Raw genomic sequence first — 15,089 nt, forward strand, 5'->3', positions numbered from 1 at the left:
AGGTAGCCTGATGTGGAATTTCTGTCTGTATCCTATGGATATGTTTTACTGCCATTGGTTAATAAATAAGCTATTTATTTGGTCTGTGGCATGGCAGAATATGGTTAGGTGGGAAAATTAAACTGAATGCAGGGAGAAAGAAGGCAGAGTCCAGCAGAAGCCATGTAGCACCTCAAGAATCAAGATGTGAGGACACAAACCACGAGCCTCATCATAAAATACAAAATAATAAAAATGGGTTAATATAAGATATAAGAACTAGCTAGAGTATACACCTGAGCCATTGGCCAAACAGTGTTGTAATTAATATAGTTTTTGTGATTATTCAGGTCTGGGTGACTGGGAAAGCAAAGGCAGTCTCCATTCACAGGAGCCCCATAGTCCCATAGGGAGTAGAACTATTAGGAGGAGTGGCTTTGTTGGAGTAGCTGTGGCCTTATTGGAGGAAGAGTGTCTCAGTCATTTTCTTCTGCCTTCTGATCTGAATGTAGACCTCTCAACTTTTTCTCTAGCACCATGATGTCTGCCTGCAAATCACCATGCTTCCCACTATAACTACAATGGAACAACCCCTCTTAAACTGCATGCGAGACCCAGTGAAATGTTCTCCTTTGTAAGAGTTGCCATAGTCATAGTTTCTTTTCATAATAATAGAAACTCTAAGACAGATACTCAAAAGCAGCCACACAGGAATGTCTTCACAGAACTGCAGTGGTTCGCACATTATTGCATATGTGGAGTTCACCTTCTTTCTTCTTTTCCAAAGCCCATGTACTCTTTATTGCATTACATTTCTCAGTGTGCATAGAAGATAAGCCTGATAGCACTCCAGGTAAATTCATATTTTAAAAAACAGCTTTCTCATAGGTCCATATGCAGAATCCACCTCCTCACAAGTCTTTTCCAGGCTATACACTCTAGCTTCTCCCAAAAACCACTAGTTCACATGTCTTTAGGGCTGAATTGCATATAGTTGTCAGGGAAGGAGGCTGTATACTCAGAAGGAGGGGAATATCGACAGTCATCAAACATTGCTACTGTAACTATGCTTTTGGTTTTTAATAGGTGTATGTAGTCAATACAAAGAAACAGCAAACACCATAATTTCTAACAGCCTGGTTAGCATACTACTCATCTTTGGGGTATTTTACAGTCAGCCCTCCTGTAGCTAAATTCTGCTTTGTGTGACTTTCTGTCTCCTAGGCATTGGTAAATCCTTTATACCACCAATTTTGTTCTTCTACAGCACAGCTTAGTAATGGAGTGTTACCCAGTACGTGAGAAGCCATTTGTAACCTCCACAAAGATGACTCCAAATGGATCTTACACTTAATTGTCAAATGGGAAGTGCACAACTTTTAAAAGATACTTGAGAAACTAGACCTCTCCGAGTTTGGCAACCTGCGTAGGTCTTTGGAGGTTTCTCTAAGGCCCTGATGTATAGAGCGAAAATAGAGGTAGCTCCTTCCTAAAAACCATAACTATGCTTGGGACAACAGGTAAAGGTCTGGGGACAGGGCCATTGGGAAGGGGTTTCTTCAGATCCTTAGAACCCAACTCTTTCCACACACGTCTTTCACACCACTGTTAACTTTGTTTATAATGTTCTTGAACTACCCTGTGTTCCTCTTGTACAACAATGTCTGATTAGCCTTCTTCTGAAATTGTACACTTCCTTTTACAATTGAATCAGTCCAGCGGTTTACATGAACAAAGGCCTTGCTAAATCATTTGGCACAGATTTCCAGCCAATCTGGGACAGATCTGTGTTTTGGTAGGAAGCCAGTGCTGTGAACCACGGTCCTGTCACTCAGATCTCACTAGCCAATCAGAACCTCGAGTGGACCCGCCTGTCAGATAGGGTTCTTCCGGGGCCAGGCTTCTGCTCCGTGCCTCTGCTGAGGAAGTCGGATGTCGTCCTCGTTCTGCTGTGGAGAGACCGTGGAGTCACCTGGCAGCCGCGCCATGGTAAACAAGAGACTGCGGAACCCAGACGGGAAGGAGTGGCCGGCCATGGTGAGCGAGGGGCTGCGGTGCCCAGACTGAGCCTGGGGAAACGGTGTGGTGGGGCCTCCCCAGCCTGAGTTTAATCGGCGGGCAGACACGGAGTTTCGCGTGTTACTGCACGTCCTTTCTGTCCCTGCCTGGTAATCCTTGCAACTCCCTGGGCTAGGGCGGCAGCCTCTGAATAACTTCACTCCGTGGGCTGCGTCTGACAGATCACTGGGAGTGTGGTTGCACTTAGACATATCCTTGTTTTGGACGTCACTGTGAAATGCCGGCACCTGTGGTCCTTGAGTTGTCACTATCGAGGGCAGATTTGCCAAATTCGGAGAGCCCTAGTCGCCCTAGTATCTTCCAGATGTTCCCACTTTTAGCATTTACGTTTAGGATCTGGCTGGAGTTGATTCTGTAGAGCTTGTAAAACGGTATCTCCTGTTGAGGATAGCTCTCCGATGCTAAACCGTGATGTAGAAGCGTAGAACTGGTGATAATAGAATTGATGGTATAAGGATATACCAATAGGATACTTTAAGTCACACAAAGTAGAATTTAGGTAGGGCATGGTTGCCCACCAAAGGCTCCAAAGATGAGTAGTTTGCTAACCACGTGCCTGCTAGAGATTAGTCTGATAAAATGCAAGTGTCTGTTTACCAGGATTAACTGGCCATTAAACTATATTCCCATAACAAAGGAGACAACCCTAATTTACAGCCAGCCAAAAGCCCACCTCCCATCAAAGAATGGCCTCTAAGGTGCTGCTCAAGGGGCCCTTACAGAGTCACAAACATCATTAGGTCCTGATGTGCCATAAAGGTATATTAATTCTAGAACAGCTGCATCTCCAGTTTCAGAAATGTGGTTTTGAGCCAAGATAGCCTATGTAGACTGAGGTGGACTTGAACCCTGCCTGTAGTCCATTGCTATCCTCCTGACTAACCACCCTAAATTCTTGGATTACAGCTCTGCAGCACCACAGTTCTAAAATTACCAGTTTGTGTTACACAAACTGTGTAGGGGGAAATAAGATTAGGCAATAGCTAGATCAATGACTGAAGTGCACTGCACATGTTCCCATCATAAAGGACTTGATGGGACGTGGTGAGTGACTTACTCTGTAATTAACCAGCGTGTATGAATTCCTTCCATGTAAATGAAGACAGACAGAATTAATGAGTTTGTAGTTTAGCTTGAGCTACTAAGTATTCAGTTTCCAGCTGGGGAACTCTTCCATGCATATATATGCAATCCTGATTGACTCAGTTAAGTCAGCTCAGAGGTTTAAAGCACAGACCATTGGCTGTAAATCTTTGTCAGCTTAAAGCACACTCAGCAACTAAGACTTTACAGGGGACAATGTCTTATTAATGGTATTCTCTGTACCAGGGAAGCACTTACTTTGTTTCAGAGTCAGTATAGCTGTGTGCTCTTCCAATTATTTTTAATCATTTAAAAAAGTCAATTATTGGTATTATTTTTTAAGTTTCATTTTCTTTAAATACATTACTGCTCTAATCTCTATTTGTTTCTATTTTCCAATGTTTCCCAGTCATTGAGAATTTCATTCCATCTTTTCTTAAGTGCTCTTTATTTATTTAATCAGTTTAGAGTGGGGGATCAAATGACCCTATCACAAAAGTGGCCTCAGACCATCAGAAAAGACAGATATTTATATTACAGTTCATAACAGCAGCAAAATTAGTTATGAAGTAGCCATGAAAATAATTTTACAGTTGGTGGCTCACCACCACAACAGGAACTATTTTACAGAGTCACAGCCTTAGGAAGGTTGACAATTACGAGTTTAGAGGAATGTCACCTGTAGTTCAGGCTTGCCTCTCCCTATGTAACTGAGAATTGCTTTGAACACCTAATCCTGCCTCTGCTGCCCAGGGCTGGGAAGACAGTCCTGCAGCTCATTTCAGGCTGGGTCTTGACTAGTCAGTGAAAAGGAAAATTAGACCAGTGAATTAGTGTACTCCAACTTCTTTAGATTTTTATTGTGAATTTACAAATGAAGCAGGACCTGTGTAAGAATTGAGTTAACTGACCAACTGTAAAGCAGGTATTGTCACAGCACAGAAAGGGATTGGCAAGAAGGTGAAAACTTTCCTGCTTTGACAGTAATTGACATTAGCGATGAGTAGTAAGGTGATAAGTATTAGGTGATCAAAAACTGTCCTGACTGGCCATATCTTGGGTTCACAGACCAGGCAGTTAAGAATCCAGATAAAGAACTGAACTTTAATGAAACCAAATTACTGTAGTTACACTAGTTCTTCCAAAATAGAAGAACTGAATAAAATTGTGTGGCTCTGCCCAACATGAATGTGTTTTCCAAGTTTAAGATGTGCAGCCTGGGAGAAAAGACAAGAGTAGTACTTGGTGTGCTCTAATGCCTATTTACTGTCTTTGGAGCACATGTTTCAACTTTTTAATATAACATTTGGGAATTCTGATTACATCATTTTCACTGTCTCTTTCCTGTGTCTAAGTCCTCCCTTAGGCCCTTCATTGTTTTCTAATCCTTGACCTCCTTTTGCTTTCACTACAGTAACTGTTTGAATGTGACCTGTGTTTGACTACACTAGACATTGATTGTGTAATGGAGTGTGCACAATGGACCCTGTGCCTTGTAAGAGCAACAGAACGTGCTCTGGGAAAATGGAAGAGTCTACTAAACTACAATTTCCCAGACTAGGGCCCTGTCTGACCCTAGGGTGGAAGGACAGAACTGGGAATGCCTCGGCTGTTTGAGTCATTTAATATCAGCTTACCCAACAGGGTAACTGCTAATTTGGGGGGGCCCAACTAGGTAGTTCTAGCTTATGAGGGACCCTGAGAAGGTTTAGCAGTAAGGAGTACCTATGAGAAGTAGCTTATAGGTTCTTTCTAGAATTCTCCTCTGGTTCTGCTATAGGAAGCTGTAAAGACCACAAGCTATGCCGTGGTGAGTGTACAGGCCACTGTCCCCAGTCCAGGGTGAACAGGTTGAATGAACTATCAGAGCTGCTGGAACTGGGATGGACCATGAACCATACTGGTTCTGTTGGTCTCTGTGTTGACCTGGGCAGTGTCCCTTGGCCTCTGTGACTCACTGAGTGTGGATTCCCTAGGGAGGGAAAGGCTCCACCACCCTGGTATGGGAGGCTAGGATGCTTGTAATATCACTGTCAAATAAGTGTACACACACAGGCATTACTTTTGGTGTATAGTGAAAAGACAGATTGGAAAGCTGAAGGCCGGGTTTCTAGAAATTCTGAATGTTGCATTCCATGTGCAGGTTTGTCTTATAAATGTTACAGAGAGTTTAGAAAATGGTAGAAAGGAGATAATGGGCATCATTCTTCAGCAATACATGTTTAGAATGCTGTTAACTGTCTGCTACTGTCAGCCACCATGGTGTGGATTAGTGAAGTCCAGTTCAAGGGGATAACAGGAATTTCTGGGCAGCAGAGGTATCTCAGGTTTGCATGGTGTTGGGCAGATGCCACATCTTGTGCCATAATCCATACAGCAGACATTAAATTATTCTTCTACATTGCATTTTGATTGAACTTCACTAGGGCTCAGTTTGCCTGAAACCACAAAGGAACATGAGGGACTATAGAGCCATAGTAAGTTCTAGAGGAGATCACCTTTGTTTGCAAAGTGAATTCTAGAGCATGGAGCCTTTCTGGAAGAACTATCAGTAGCTAGAGAGTCAGAAGCATAACATTTTGAGTTAATTTTGTGGGAGTTGTAAAGTTTGTATTTATTAAATTTCTGTACACATGAAATCATGGTTAGCTAGGTAGCATTGGTTAAAATCACAGTTTTTCTGGCTGAGTCTCCTTTGGTATTTAGATTAAAAGTTGACTATATTTACCTGATTTTGTTTTCAACTTTTTCTATCTATTTTCTTTCACAAATATTGTATGCATTCTTGATTATTGTGGTAAATATAGAAGTCACATTATGTCAGTATGTGTACTATTTTTTTTGATAATCCCATATAGCATTCTGGAAGTTTTTCAGCTTTGCATGTGACTCTGAAATTACCTTTTCTGTTATAACTTTTAGGTCATTGTCTTTGGATTGTATTCAGTTTGTGGTGCAAATTGACCATATATAACATCTTAACATTGATGCATTGTGTTTCCAAGGATGATTTATTTACTATATTTATTTCACTTTTGTTGTTAATCTGTATGAAGCTTGGTAGTGGTTCAGCACATGTTCTTCTTCGGGATGACCTGAGTTCCTATCTTAACACCCAAGTCATGAGGCTCATAACAGCATACTACTCAAAGTCCAGGGGATCTGGTGTTTCTGGTTTTAAATGTATGTTTCTTTAAAAATATGTTATCTTGCCTCTGGTTTAGCAAAGTTTTCCTATCTTCACTCTGATGCAGACTTACATCTAAATATCTAATCATCAATCAGGAAAGTGATTCTAACTTTTATGAACATAGTTAGTATAACAAAAGTTGTGTCTTATTATGTTGCCAGCCATCACAAGAGTTCACACTCTAAACTGGTGTGTTCCTAAGCCTAGCTAAAGTTCAGACTCTAACAAAAGTCTCTGATTCAGGCACATGATACTGGGGGGAGATGCTTTAGTCACTGGGCCAATCTAGATGATGTCTCTCCAGATGTGCAGAGCAGAGCATTGCTCTTGATATCTGCTTACTTTGGACATCATAGGGATCTTGGGCTATATCTAGTTATTTGGAGTGAGTGATACCACTTGATTCTGGTTGTTAGGTACAGCCTTGGGTGTTGTAGGGTTCCTGATTAAACTACTTTTATATATCTAAAAGGCTTAAAAAAAAAAAAACTATGCTCATTCTTCTCCCTGGTCCTTGAGGCATACATAGTGCTGATGGGGACCACACATAAGAATCATCAGCTCTTTCACAGCAGTTTGCAAATTCGGGCCACAGCAGGAAAAGGAAAAAGCATACACTTCATATTCCAACTACTAATAAATGCAAGAAAATGAATTTCAGGGTCTAAAACATACAGCTATTAAGCAAAATGGTCAAAACTATGTAGGTCACAGGATATTGTTGTGATTCCTCTAGCATATATGTATTTTCCCAAATTTATATTTGTCCAGGTTTGGTATGCACCAAGTTGAAAACACATTTAGAAATTAAATGTAATCATTTTCATAGGAAAATGTTGTAAAAGAGAGTATAGCAGGGTTGGAGCTCTAGGACTCTGAGCTAAGGCAACCATAGTATAGCTTCATCCTAACTTGATCAGTGTCAAGTAAGAGCATGGGGGTCATGACTGTGGGCCAGGTAGTGTTTCTTTTATTAATGAAAAGAGCAACTAGGAGTCCAGTAAGCTTCATAATTAGATTCCAATGTTGTTTCTCAGGGGTTATTTTGTATGTTAATAAGAAAAAAACAAACCATGAATGTAAAGCAATTGGAAGTTTATTGAGTCTCCAGAGGCGTCCACCTCTGGTCTATGACCAATGTATATAGATCCCCCTCTTTTGGGAAAAATGGCAATGGCATTATGGGGCAGAACTAAGAATATGGTATACAATAAATGTAGCCTGAGGTGTCATTATGGGGATGAAACATTTCCTGAAGAAGTTTCTTTAATCATGGCTTACACAGATGTGTCTGATGGAATCATACACCTGGTTTGTTCCTTCTGTGGTGATAGTAGTCTCTGGAGTTTATTGTCATAGTTCCTTCTAAAAGGAAGTTTATTAAACAAGGCTAAAATAATCACAAGGAATTTATATGCCCAAAAAGCACTTTGGGAACCAGTGTAAATTCAGGCTGGAATTTTAACAGACTAGGAACTAGTGTTCCATATTCTGGAAGGAGCCAATATGTGATGTTCCTGGCATGTATATCCATAGGAATTGGGAAGTCTATTGTTTTCTTATTGTGGAGTGTATGCATGATATTATAGCTACCAAAATTCTTTCTCATTGAATGGTTCCAGTGTACCATTGATAATTAGTGGAATCCATTGTTCTTATGGTTTCATAATTTTCCTTAAAAATACATCAGTAAATGTAGTTGTCAAGTTGTAAATCTTCTGAGGATGGTGTATGAAAAATACCAGTGGATCAGTTAGGTTACTCCATTGTCTCTCCCACCACTTAAATTTGTTTTTTGGCAGTGTACTAAACCTTGTATAGTGCTGGTCCAGTTGAACCTGGAGCCATTGATGGATGACATGGCAGTTTGAAGAGAGTTTGTCCCGTATGCAAGAGGTGACATTAGTCAGTACATTAGTCCTGTTTGCATAAGTTCGTACACATCCCAAAGAGTCTTTTATGGGGGTTGAGACCTTTTACATTAAAAATTGGTGGTGGTATATAGGCTATATCTGTGCAAAACATGGCTGACTATGTGTGCTAAGGCATAATCTGAGTTCCAGAAAACACCATGCAGGTACAAAGTGTCTGGGTGTCTACATAGGTTCTCCTCAGGTGGTGGATACAAAGGGTTATGGCAGTGGGTAGGTCAAGATCGGTGGAAATCTCTAATTGTTGTGTCCGCAATGTGGTAACTTCCAGCTTTTCCTCCTTTCCTCTCAGGTGGTTATTCCGCATGTCCATCTTACCTTAGTAGGGTAGGTAGGCCAGAAACACTGTGGTCATGTTTGGCCTATTCAGTTGTGTTTATAGTCCAAAAAGTGAATTTGAACATTTGCATCCATATGGTAGTGATATTGTATTCCAAGAGAGAAAATGCTTCCATGGTGTTTTCCTAACCGTGTCTCATGGGTTTGTTGTTGATGTCTCCTCAGTCGAGTAACCTGGCTCCTCATTCTGGTCTGAATCTGGATAATTGTATACATTATTATTTAAAACCCCTGTAGTTTCATTGTACTGGTAGACAAACACAGGATTTGTCTGCCGTATTTATGAGGGCAAAAGTACTGAGAGGAATGTTTGCAGCCATGTCTGACATCTCGAATCTCATTCTCTCCTGGTTCTTCATTGTAAGGTGGAAGGATGATTTAAAAGATATTTCTTTCAAACTGGACAATGGTGGCGCACGCCTTTAATCCCAGCACTCGGGAGGCAGAGGCAGGAGGATCTCTGTGAGTTTGAGGCCAGTCTGGTCTACTAGAGCTAGCTCCACAACTAGTGCCACAACTTCTGTCTCCTTTAAATATTTCTGTCCCTGGAAACACATTTACAGGGAATTATTCTATATATTCAGGAAATATCTGGTTCTGTCCCTGAGTTAATAGCTTCTTCTAAGGGAGAAGCTCTGTTCAATCTTTGTCTACCATATAACTCACAGCATGCAATTGCAATAGCCTTTTTAAGGGGTATCTTTGTTTTGTTTTGTTTTTTTTTTTGACACATGAAGCTGTTTAATTAGGTCGTCAGCAATTTAGAAAACCAGTTTGTGAGGATACATCTCGTTCGTCAGAGAGAACTGAGAGCGCAGGTAGCCCTGCAGCTAAGGAACAGCTTTCATCTTTGGCAGAATCTGCGAGTCCACCGCTTTCTGATCAGCCTTGCGCTGCTCTGTAATCTCATATTTCTCCTTCTCTGTGTCAAAGATCTTGCCCTCCTGATGCCTGGGCTTATGCAGCTGCTTTTTCTTGAAGTAAGCATCAGTCAGGTGTTTGGGGATTTTAACTGTGCTGATATCAACTTTTGTAGAGGTGGCGATGACAAACTTCTGATGCATTCTTCTCAAAGGAACTCTGTTGAGGGCAAGAGGTCCTGTCACAAGCAGTAAACCACTGCCCAGTTGCTTCAGGAAAACCACTCTCTTGCCCCTGTGGCGCCCGGTAAGGATGATGAGGACAGTCCCAGGAGTGATGCTGGCACGCAGGCATCTCACGTGCTGACTGAAGGGCTTTTTGCCATGGCTCAGCAGCTTCCGAGGGACATCTTCGGTAGGATAATTCCTGGGCATTTTTCGAAGCTTAACCACCCGGGTACCACCATTCTTGTCACCACCAACTGGTTTTGTGACAGTGGCAAGGACCTTTTCCTTTTTCTTCTTCTTTTCAATCTTGGTTTTTGCAGCTGAGTATTTCCTTTTGTACATGGCCTTTCTGGAATACATAGCAGATTGGGAGTACCTGCCAATTCCACTAACAAGGACTGGATTTTGGCTGCAATGGGGCTTCCCCTTCTTGAGCTTTTTAGCCTTAGGGTTACCCTTTTTGGCTGCACCGGGGCATCAGTGCAGCCTTCTTGGCTGCAGGTTTCTTCTCTTTTGTATCAGGTTTCTTGGCTTTTTCAACCGCCATCTTGCAAGATGGGAAAGTCAAGGGGTATCTTTGAATTGTAATAACTTGGTTTTAAGATGTCCATTCCATCTTTCTGTATTAACAGCTGCAGTTGGGTTATATGCTAAATGGAAGACACACAGTATATCAATAGTCTGGGACCACCTGTGAACTTTAGAATGTGTAAATTGTGTTTTTTGATGTGACTCAATAATCACTGGGCAGTGATTATTTCTGGCTTCCCAATACTGGTCTATGACTTTCTATAGCTAATCCAAGGACTATGCAGGCAGATAGGCCCTGTGAGTATTCAAAGCTCCAATGAAATCTATTTGTAGTTTATAATGAAATTGTTCAGAATGTCATATTGTACCTGGTATTTGATGTCTGGATCTAGTTTGAAGTGCTGGGCAAAGGCGGCAGTCTTCAGTGGCTCCCACGATATCTTAAGGTTCCTTTTATCAAATCGTGTGTGTCCCAGTGTGTATGTAATCTTAGGATTTTATTTTTACTAATTATGCTAATATGCTCAGGTTTTTTAATTTTTCAGTCTGGGTTCATTTTAAGTTATTCTTATAAGGTTGTCATAATTTAATTTGGTTCTCCATTTACCTTCTTTTTTTAGTGTTATTGGTAAACTCTCAAGTTTACCAACTGTGTAATATATCTTCCTTGATAATTTATTCTGAATTTGTTCCCTTAAAAGTTTTAATATTTCAGTCTTAATTTAGCATGATGTCAATTTGTCTGCTATTTCATTATTTTTAGGTGTCATTGTCTGTCTTGCCTGTGTGCATGTTTACATCGGTTACATAAATTTTGATGTCTTTGCTATGTTTTGTCATTTCCTTCCATGCCTCCCTTGAACAAATGTCTTTTGTCATCTATCTGCCAGTTAGTGGTTTTCCCATTTGATGACCATATGGCTATACCATTGCATACACATCATGAATCGAAGAAGATACAGATTTTCCTTTTGCCCTCCTTAATTGTTTGTCTTATAGTAGTGCTTCTATTGCTGTGACCCTTCAGTTCCCAAAGTCCAATGGGTGCCTCTTTTAGGTGAGGGGACTATAGGTGACGGAGCTATTTCCTCAGTGCAGGAAGACACAGATCCCCTTGCTACCAGGTTATGAGGGATCCAGGTTATGAGGGAATTCAGATAGGTACCATTTTCTCTGTGATTGATACCTTTCCTTCTGTGGCTAAGCCCGAAAAGGACTCTTGCCTTCAGGTAGAGCCAATATTATCGCTGAGCAAGTACCTAAATGCCTTTTGTTCTCAAAGACTCAGTAACTCCACTAAGAACCCTCTTACATCAGTGAAAAGGCCACAAGTTCCTCTTGCCAGACTGACCTGGGAAAAGGATGTCCTTGGAGATCAGACTCTCTACTACAGTTTAAGATCAATTTTTATTCCTCAAGGGGCATGATGTAGTGTAAGCACGGAGCTGTCCCCTGATTGTGTTCCTTTGTGTCTTAGTCTTACTATATGGACCTGTTCCCCCCATATGCTCCCAAATGGAAGGGTCTGATTTCTTACCCTTTTTCCATTATACTATACCATTCTGATTTCTCCGTACTTATTAACTAAACTTTTGCTTTAATGGCCTTGGGCTCTGGATCATCCTTGGGGTCAGGTGTGTCCAGTCAGTAAATCTCTAAGTTTTCTGTTCTTGGTGTAATCAGGAAGATACAATAGGGATTCCTCTGTGCAGTCATCACTCTATATGATTGCAAAGTGGTGGGAAGTTATCCCAAAAAATTATTTTGTTTGAAGAGACTGCTATTATATACATTTTCATCCTTCAAAGCCCACACAAAATTTCCCAGAAGAAAAAGCATAAGGGAACTCCCAAAACACATACTGTGGATGATTAAAAAGGAAAACAATAGGGTATTGGAGAATTGTGGTGTACAAAGTTTGTCAAACAGTAGTGGTCACCATGAGGTCCACATCACCTATTCTACCTTAATGGTCACTCAAGAAAGCATCTATAGCCGGGCGGTGGTGGCGCACGCCTTTAATCCCAGCACTTGGGAGGCAGAGGCAGGCGGATCTCTGTGAGTTCGAGACCAGCCTGGTCTACAAGAGCTAGTTCCAGGACAGGCTCCAAAACCACAGAGAAACCCTGTCTCGAAAAACAAAAACAAAAAACCCCCCCAAAAAAAGAAAGCATCTATAAATGATTTCATTGATTTATAGTGAAACAGTGACTTTCTTTGCTGTTGAAATTATTCCTCACCAAATTCTGTTGCTTAATCTTATTTAACAAGTGTTGGACATGCATCACGTGCCAAGAACTGTGTGATCCTCTTGGAGGTCAAGCTACATTGTGATCTTTGCTTGGAAACTTTCCTTACAATTTTAGATTGAATATGGGTCTACTGGTGGTTTAGTTGCTTACAATTTTTCTTAATTTTTATTTTCATAAGTGAACTCATAACTACTTGTTGGCTATTTCATGTATGTCCTTATTGATTAGTTTCATTTGCTGGCAGTTTGACAGTTATTTTTCTCACTTAGTTATTTGGTAAATTATAACTCTATTTGTAATTTACTTACACAATGCATGTCTTCTCCTGGATCGGAACAGATACCAGAACTCCATTCTCTCATAGTCCTTTACAAAATGAATGAAATATACCATAAAATAATCTTTTTCTTTTTGTTATTCATATTTTGATTCTTACTCTAGAACTGTCTGGAATGGATATTGATATTATAGACCAGGCTGGCCCAAACCCACATAAAACCACATTATTCTCATAAATTCCTCTTTATTCTAGAGTTCAGAGTACATCTCTGAAGTTCATTTTACACGTGTATGTAATGTGTACTTCTTCTTTAAGACAAATTCTTGCTATGTGATCGCCCACTGCCTCAGCCTCCTGAGTTATGGAATTAGAGGAATGATTCATAGTTTCTGGATCTGTTTTTATTTTCATTGTGTTCAAAAATAAAGAAAAGAAAGTCTTGAGAGTATCTTAACAATTTTAAGAAACTTAAGAATGGTACAAACAGCACAGGAGAAAAGGCTGTGGTATCTTTTTAGGGATTCCATGAAACTATTCATAGAACTTCAGTCCTTCAGGAATTGGTGTGTACAAGTTTATTTGTAGTACATGACAGACGCAATTTCTTATGTTGGCCAACTTTATTTCTGCCTTCAGATTATACTTAAGGTGGAAACCTTCCTAGAACCTAGAATAGGAGGCCTTTCATCCTCAATGCCACCTCCTATAGTGATTCTGCAACACCCTCGAGTGGTGTTTTCCTTTTTGCCACATAGTTATTTTCCATATAGGAACCAGAGTGGTCTAATTATTGTGGCAGGAAAAACCTTTTGGTCATTTATTACCGATTTGGGCATTATTCTAGCTATTGTGCCCATTCTCATCCTTCGTGTCCTAGTAATCCTCTGATGACTGACAAGCCCTATTAGTTCTCTTCAACACGATTTCAAAATGTCTAGTTTAAAAAAATAAAGGGAGAGATAGCACAGACTGCAAGGTGACCGCTGCTGCTTGACAAAGTTCCCGCATTTTAACATTGCAGACCACACTTCTCCAGCACCTTTTTACTTTCATTTTTAGTGATCAATTTTAATGCCTTTCTTTTGGAAAATTTTGTGTGGGCTTTGATAAAGGATAAAAATGGGTATAAAGGCATCCTCTCTAAACAAAATAATTCTTTGGGAAAATAAAAATCCAGGGAACCAGGAATTCTGTTTTTTCCTCCTAATTATACCAAGAACAGGATTGTTGGAGATTTCCTAGACACACCTCATCCCAAGGATGAAATGCCTACAATTCAGATCCACAGCCTGAGGCCTTTTAAGTCAAGAGTGCAGTTAATAAATACAGAGCAATCAGAATGGTATGGTATAAAGGGAAAAGACATCAGGACCTTCCCTTTTGGGATCATTATCAGGGGAACAGGCTTTTATAGTTAAAGACTAAGAAACTGTAGTAAGTTTCTGCTCACCAGTAGAAGTCCTTTTCCCAAGGTCAGACATTTGGATAAAGGGTCTCCAGTCCCCCCAGGGACTTGAGGATAGTTCTGTTTTCTAAAAGGAGACAATGTTATCTCCAGCAAGAGGAATTTATAACCCTTCCTCCTTTTACTTTTTATAGACCAGTGTCAATTGTCAAGGTCAGTACTAGGTCCCTCAACCTCTAATCTCGAGCCACACCCCTGTTCACATCCCCCTTGTCTCAAAGTTTAAAGAAAGGATAAGTCTGTTGTCTCTTTCCCCACACACATACCTCCCCCAACTTCACCTATCTTCTTTGGGACTGAACCATCCCTCCACTTTCCACTTCTACCCTGTCAAAGCAGGTCAGGAACCAGAGTGTTCTAGTTAAAGGGTTGCTCAGTTCCTGACGCTCTGAGATTTTAGAGTTTTTTCAGGGACTTGACATTCTTAGGCCTGTTCTTACTATTCTGAATGGAATTTTGTTAATGTTGTTTTGATATCTAGCCCAAGGTAGTCACTGATTCATGGTAGTTTTCCTCCCAGCTTCTGTGTGCTGGGTTACATGCCATGTACCTCCTCTTAATAGTTAAAAGTTAATGTCAGGTCTGAAGAGCTAGAGTTAGAAAGTGGTTCAGCCAGTGAGAGCTATACAACAGGCTACAGAGACTGAAGGTGTTTCTTCACAGCCTTTGTGCCCTTCACACACTGGGGATATTGATACGAGAATTTAAAAACAAATATTCAACGAGCCTGGAGTAACAGGACACAAATTTGGCTGCGTCTCAGAAACGCAAGAAGACTTTACTACAGCTGTTGTGCCACTGTCAACTGTTGACCCCCAACTAAACAAGACTACCGCAGAGCCAGTATCCATGCGACTTAAAGGGGTTTATTG

The 15,089-nt window shown here is 40.7% G+C and overlaps 1 protein-coding gene and 1 pseudogene across 3 annotated transcripts in view; one reads left to right on the forward strand and one right to left on the reverse strand.

Moving 5' to 3' along the window:
• The first annotated feature begins 1,877 nt into the window (after nt 1–1,877).
• LOC130862106 (zinc finger protein 431-like) overlaps nt 1,878–15,089 on the forward strand; it is a 32,188-nt gene continuing 18,976 nt past the window's right edge. For all 3 annotated transcript variants that reach the window (XM_057751508.1, XM_057751510.1, XM_057751509.1), the window contains exon 1: nt 1,878–2,016. In XM_057751508.1, coding sequence (XP_057607491.1) covers nt 1,912–2,016 — 105 coding nt within the window. In that variant the 5' untranslated portion in view covers nt 1,878–1,911. The remainder of the gene's footprint in view (nt 2,017–15,089) is intronic.
• Nucleotides 9,363–10,236, reverse strand: LOC130862107 (60S ribosomal protein L6-like; annotated as a pseudogene).

The sequence above is a fragment of the Chionomys nivalis genome, chromosome 19 (assembly GCF_950005125.1).
Source record: "Chionomys nivalis chromosome 19, mChiNiv1.1, whole genome shotgun sequence".
Lineage (NCBI taxonomy): Eukaryota > Metazoa > Chordata > Mammalia > Rodentia > Cricetidae > Chionomys > Chionomys nivalis.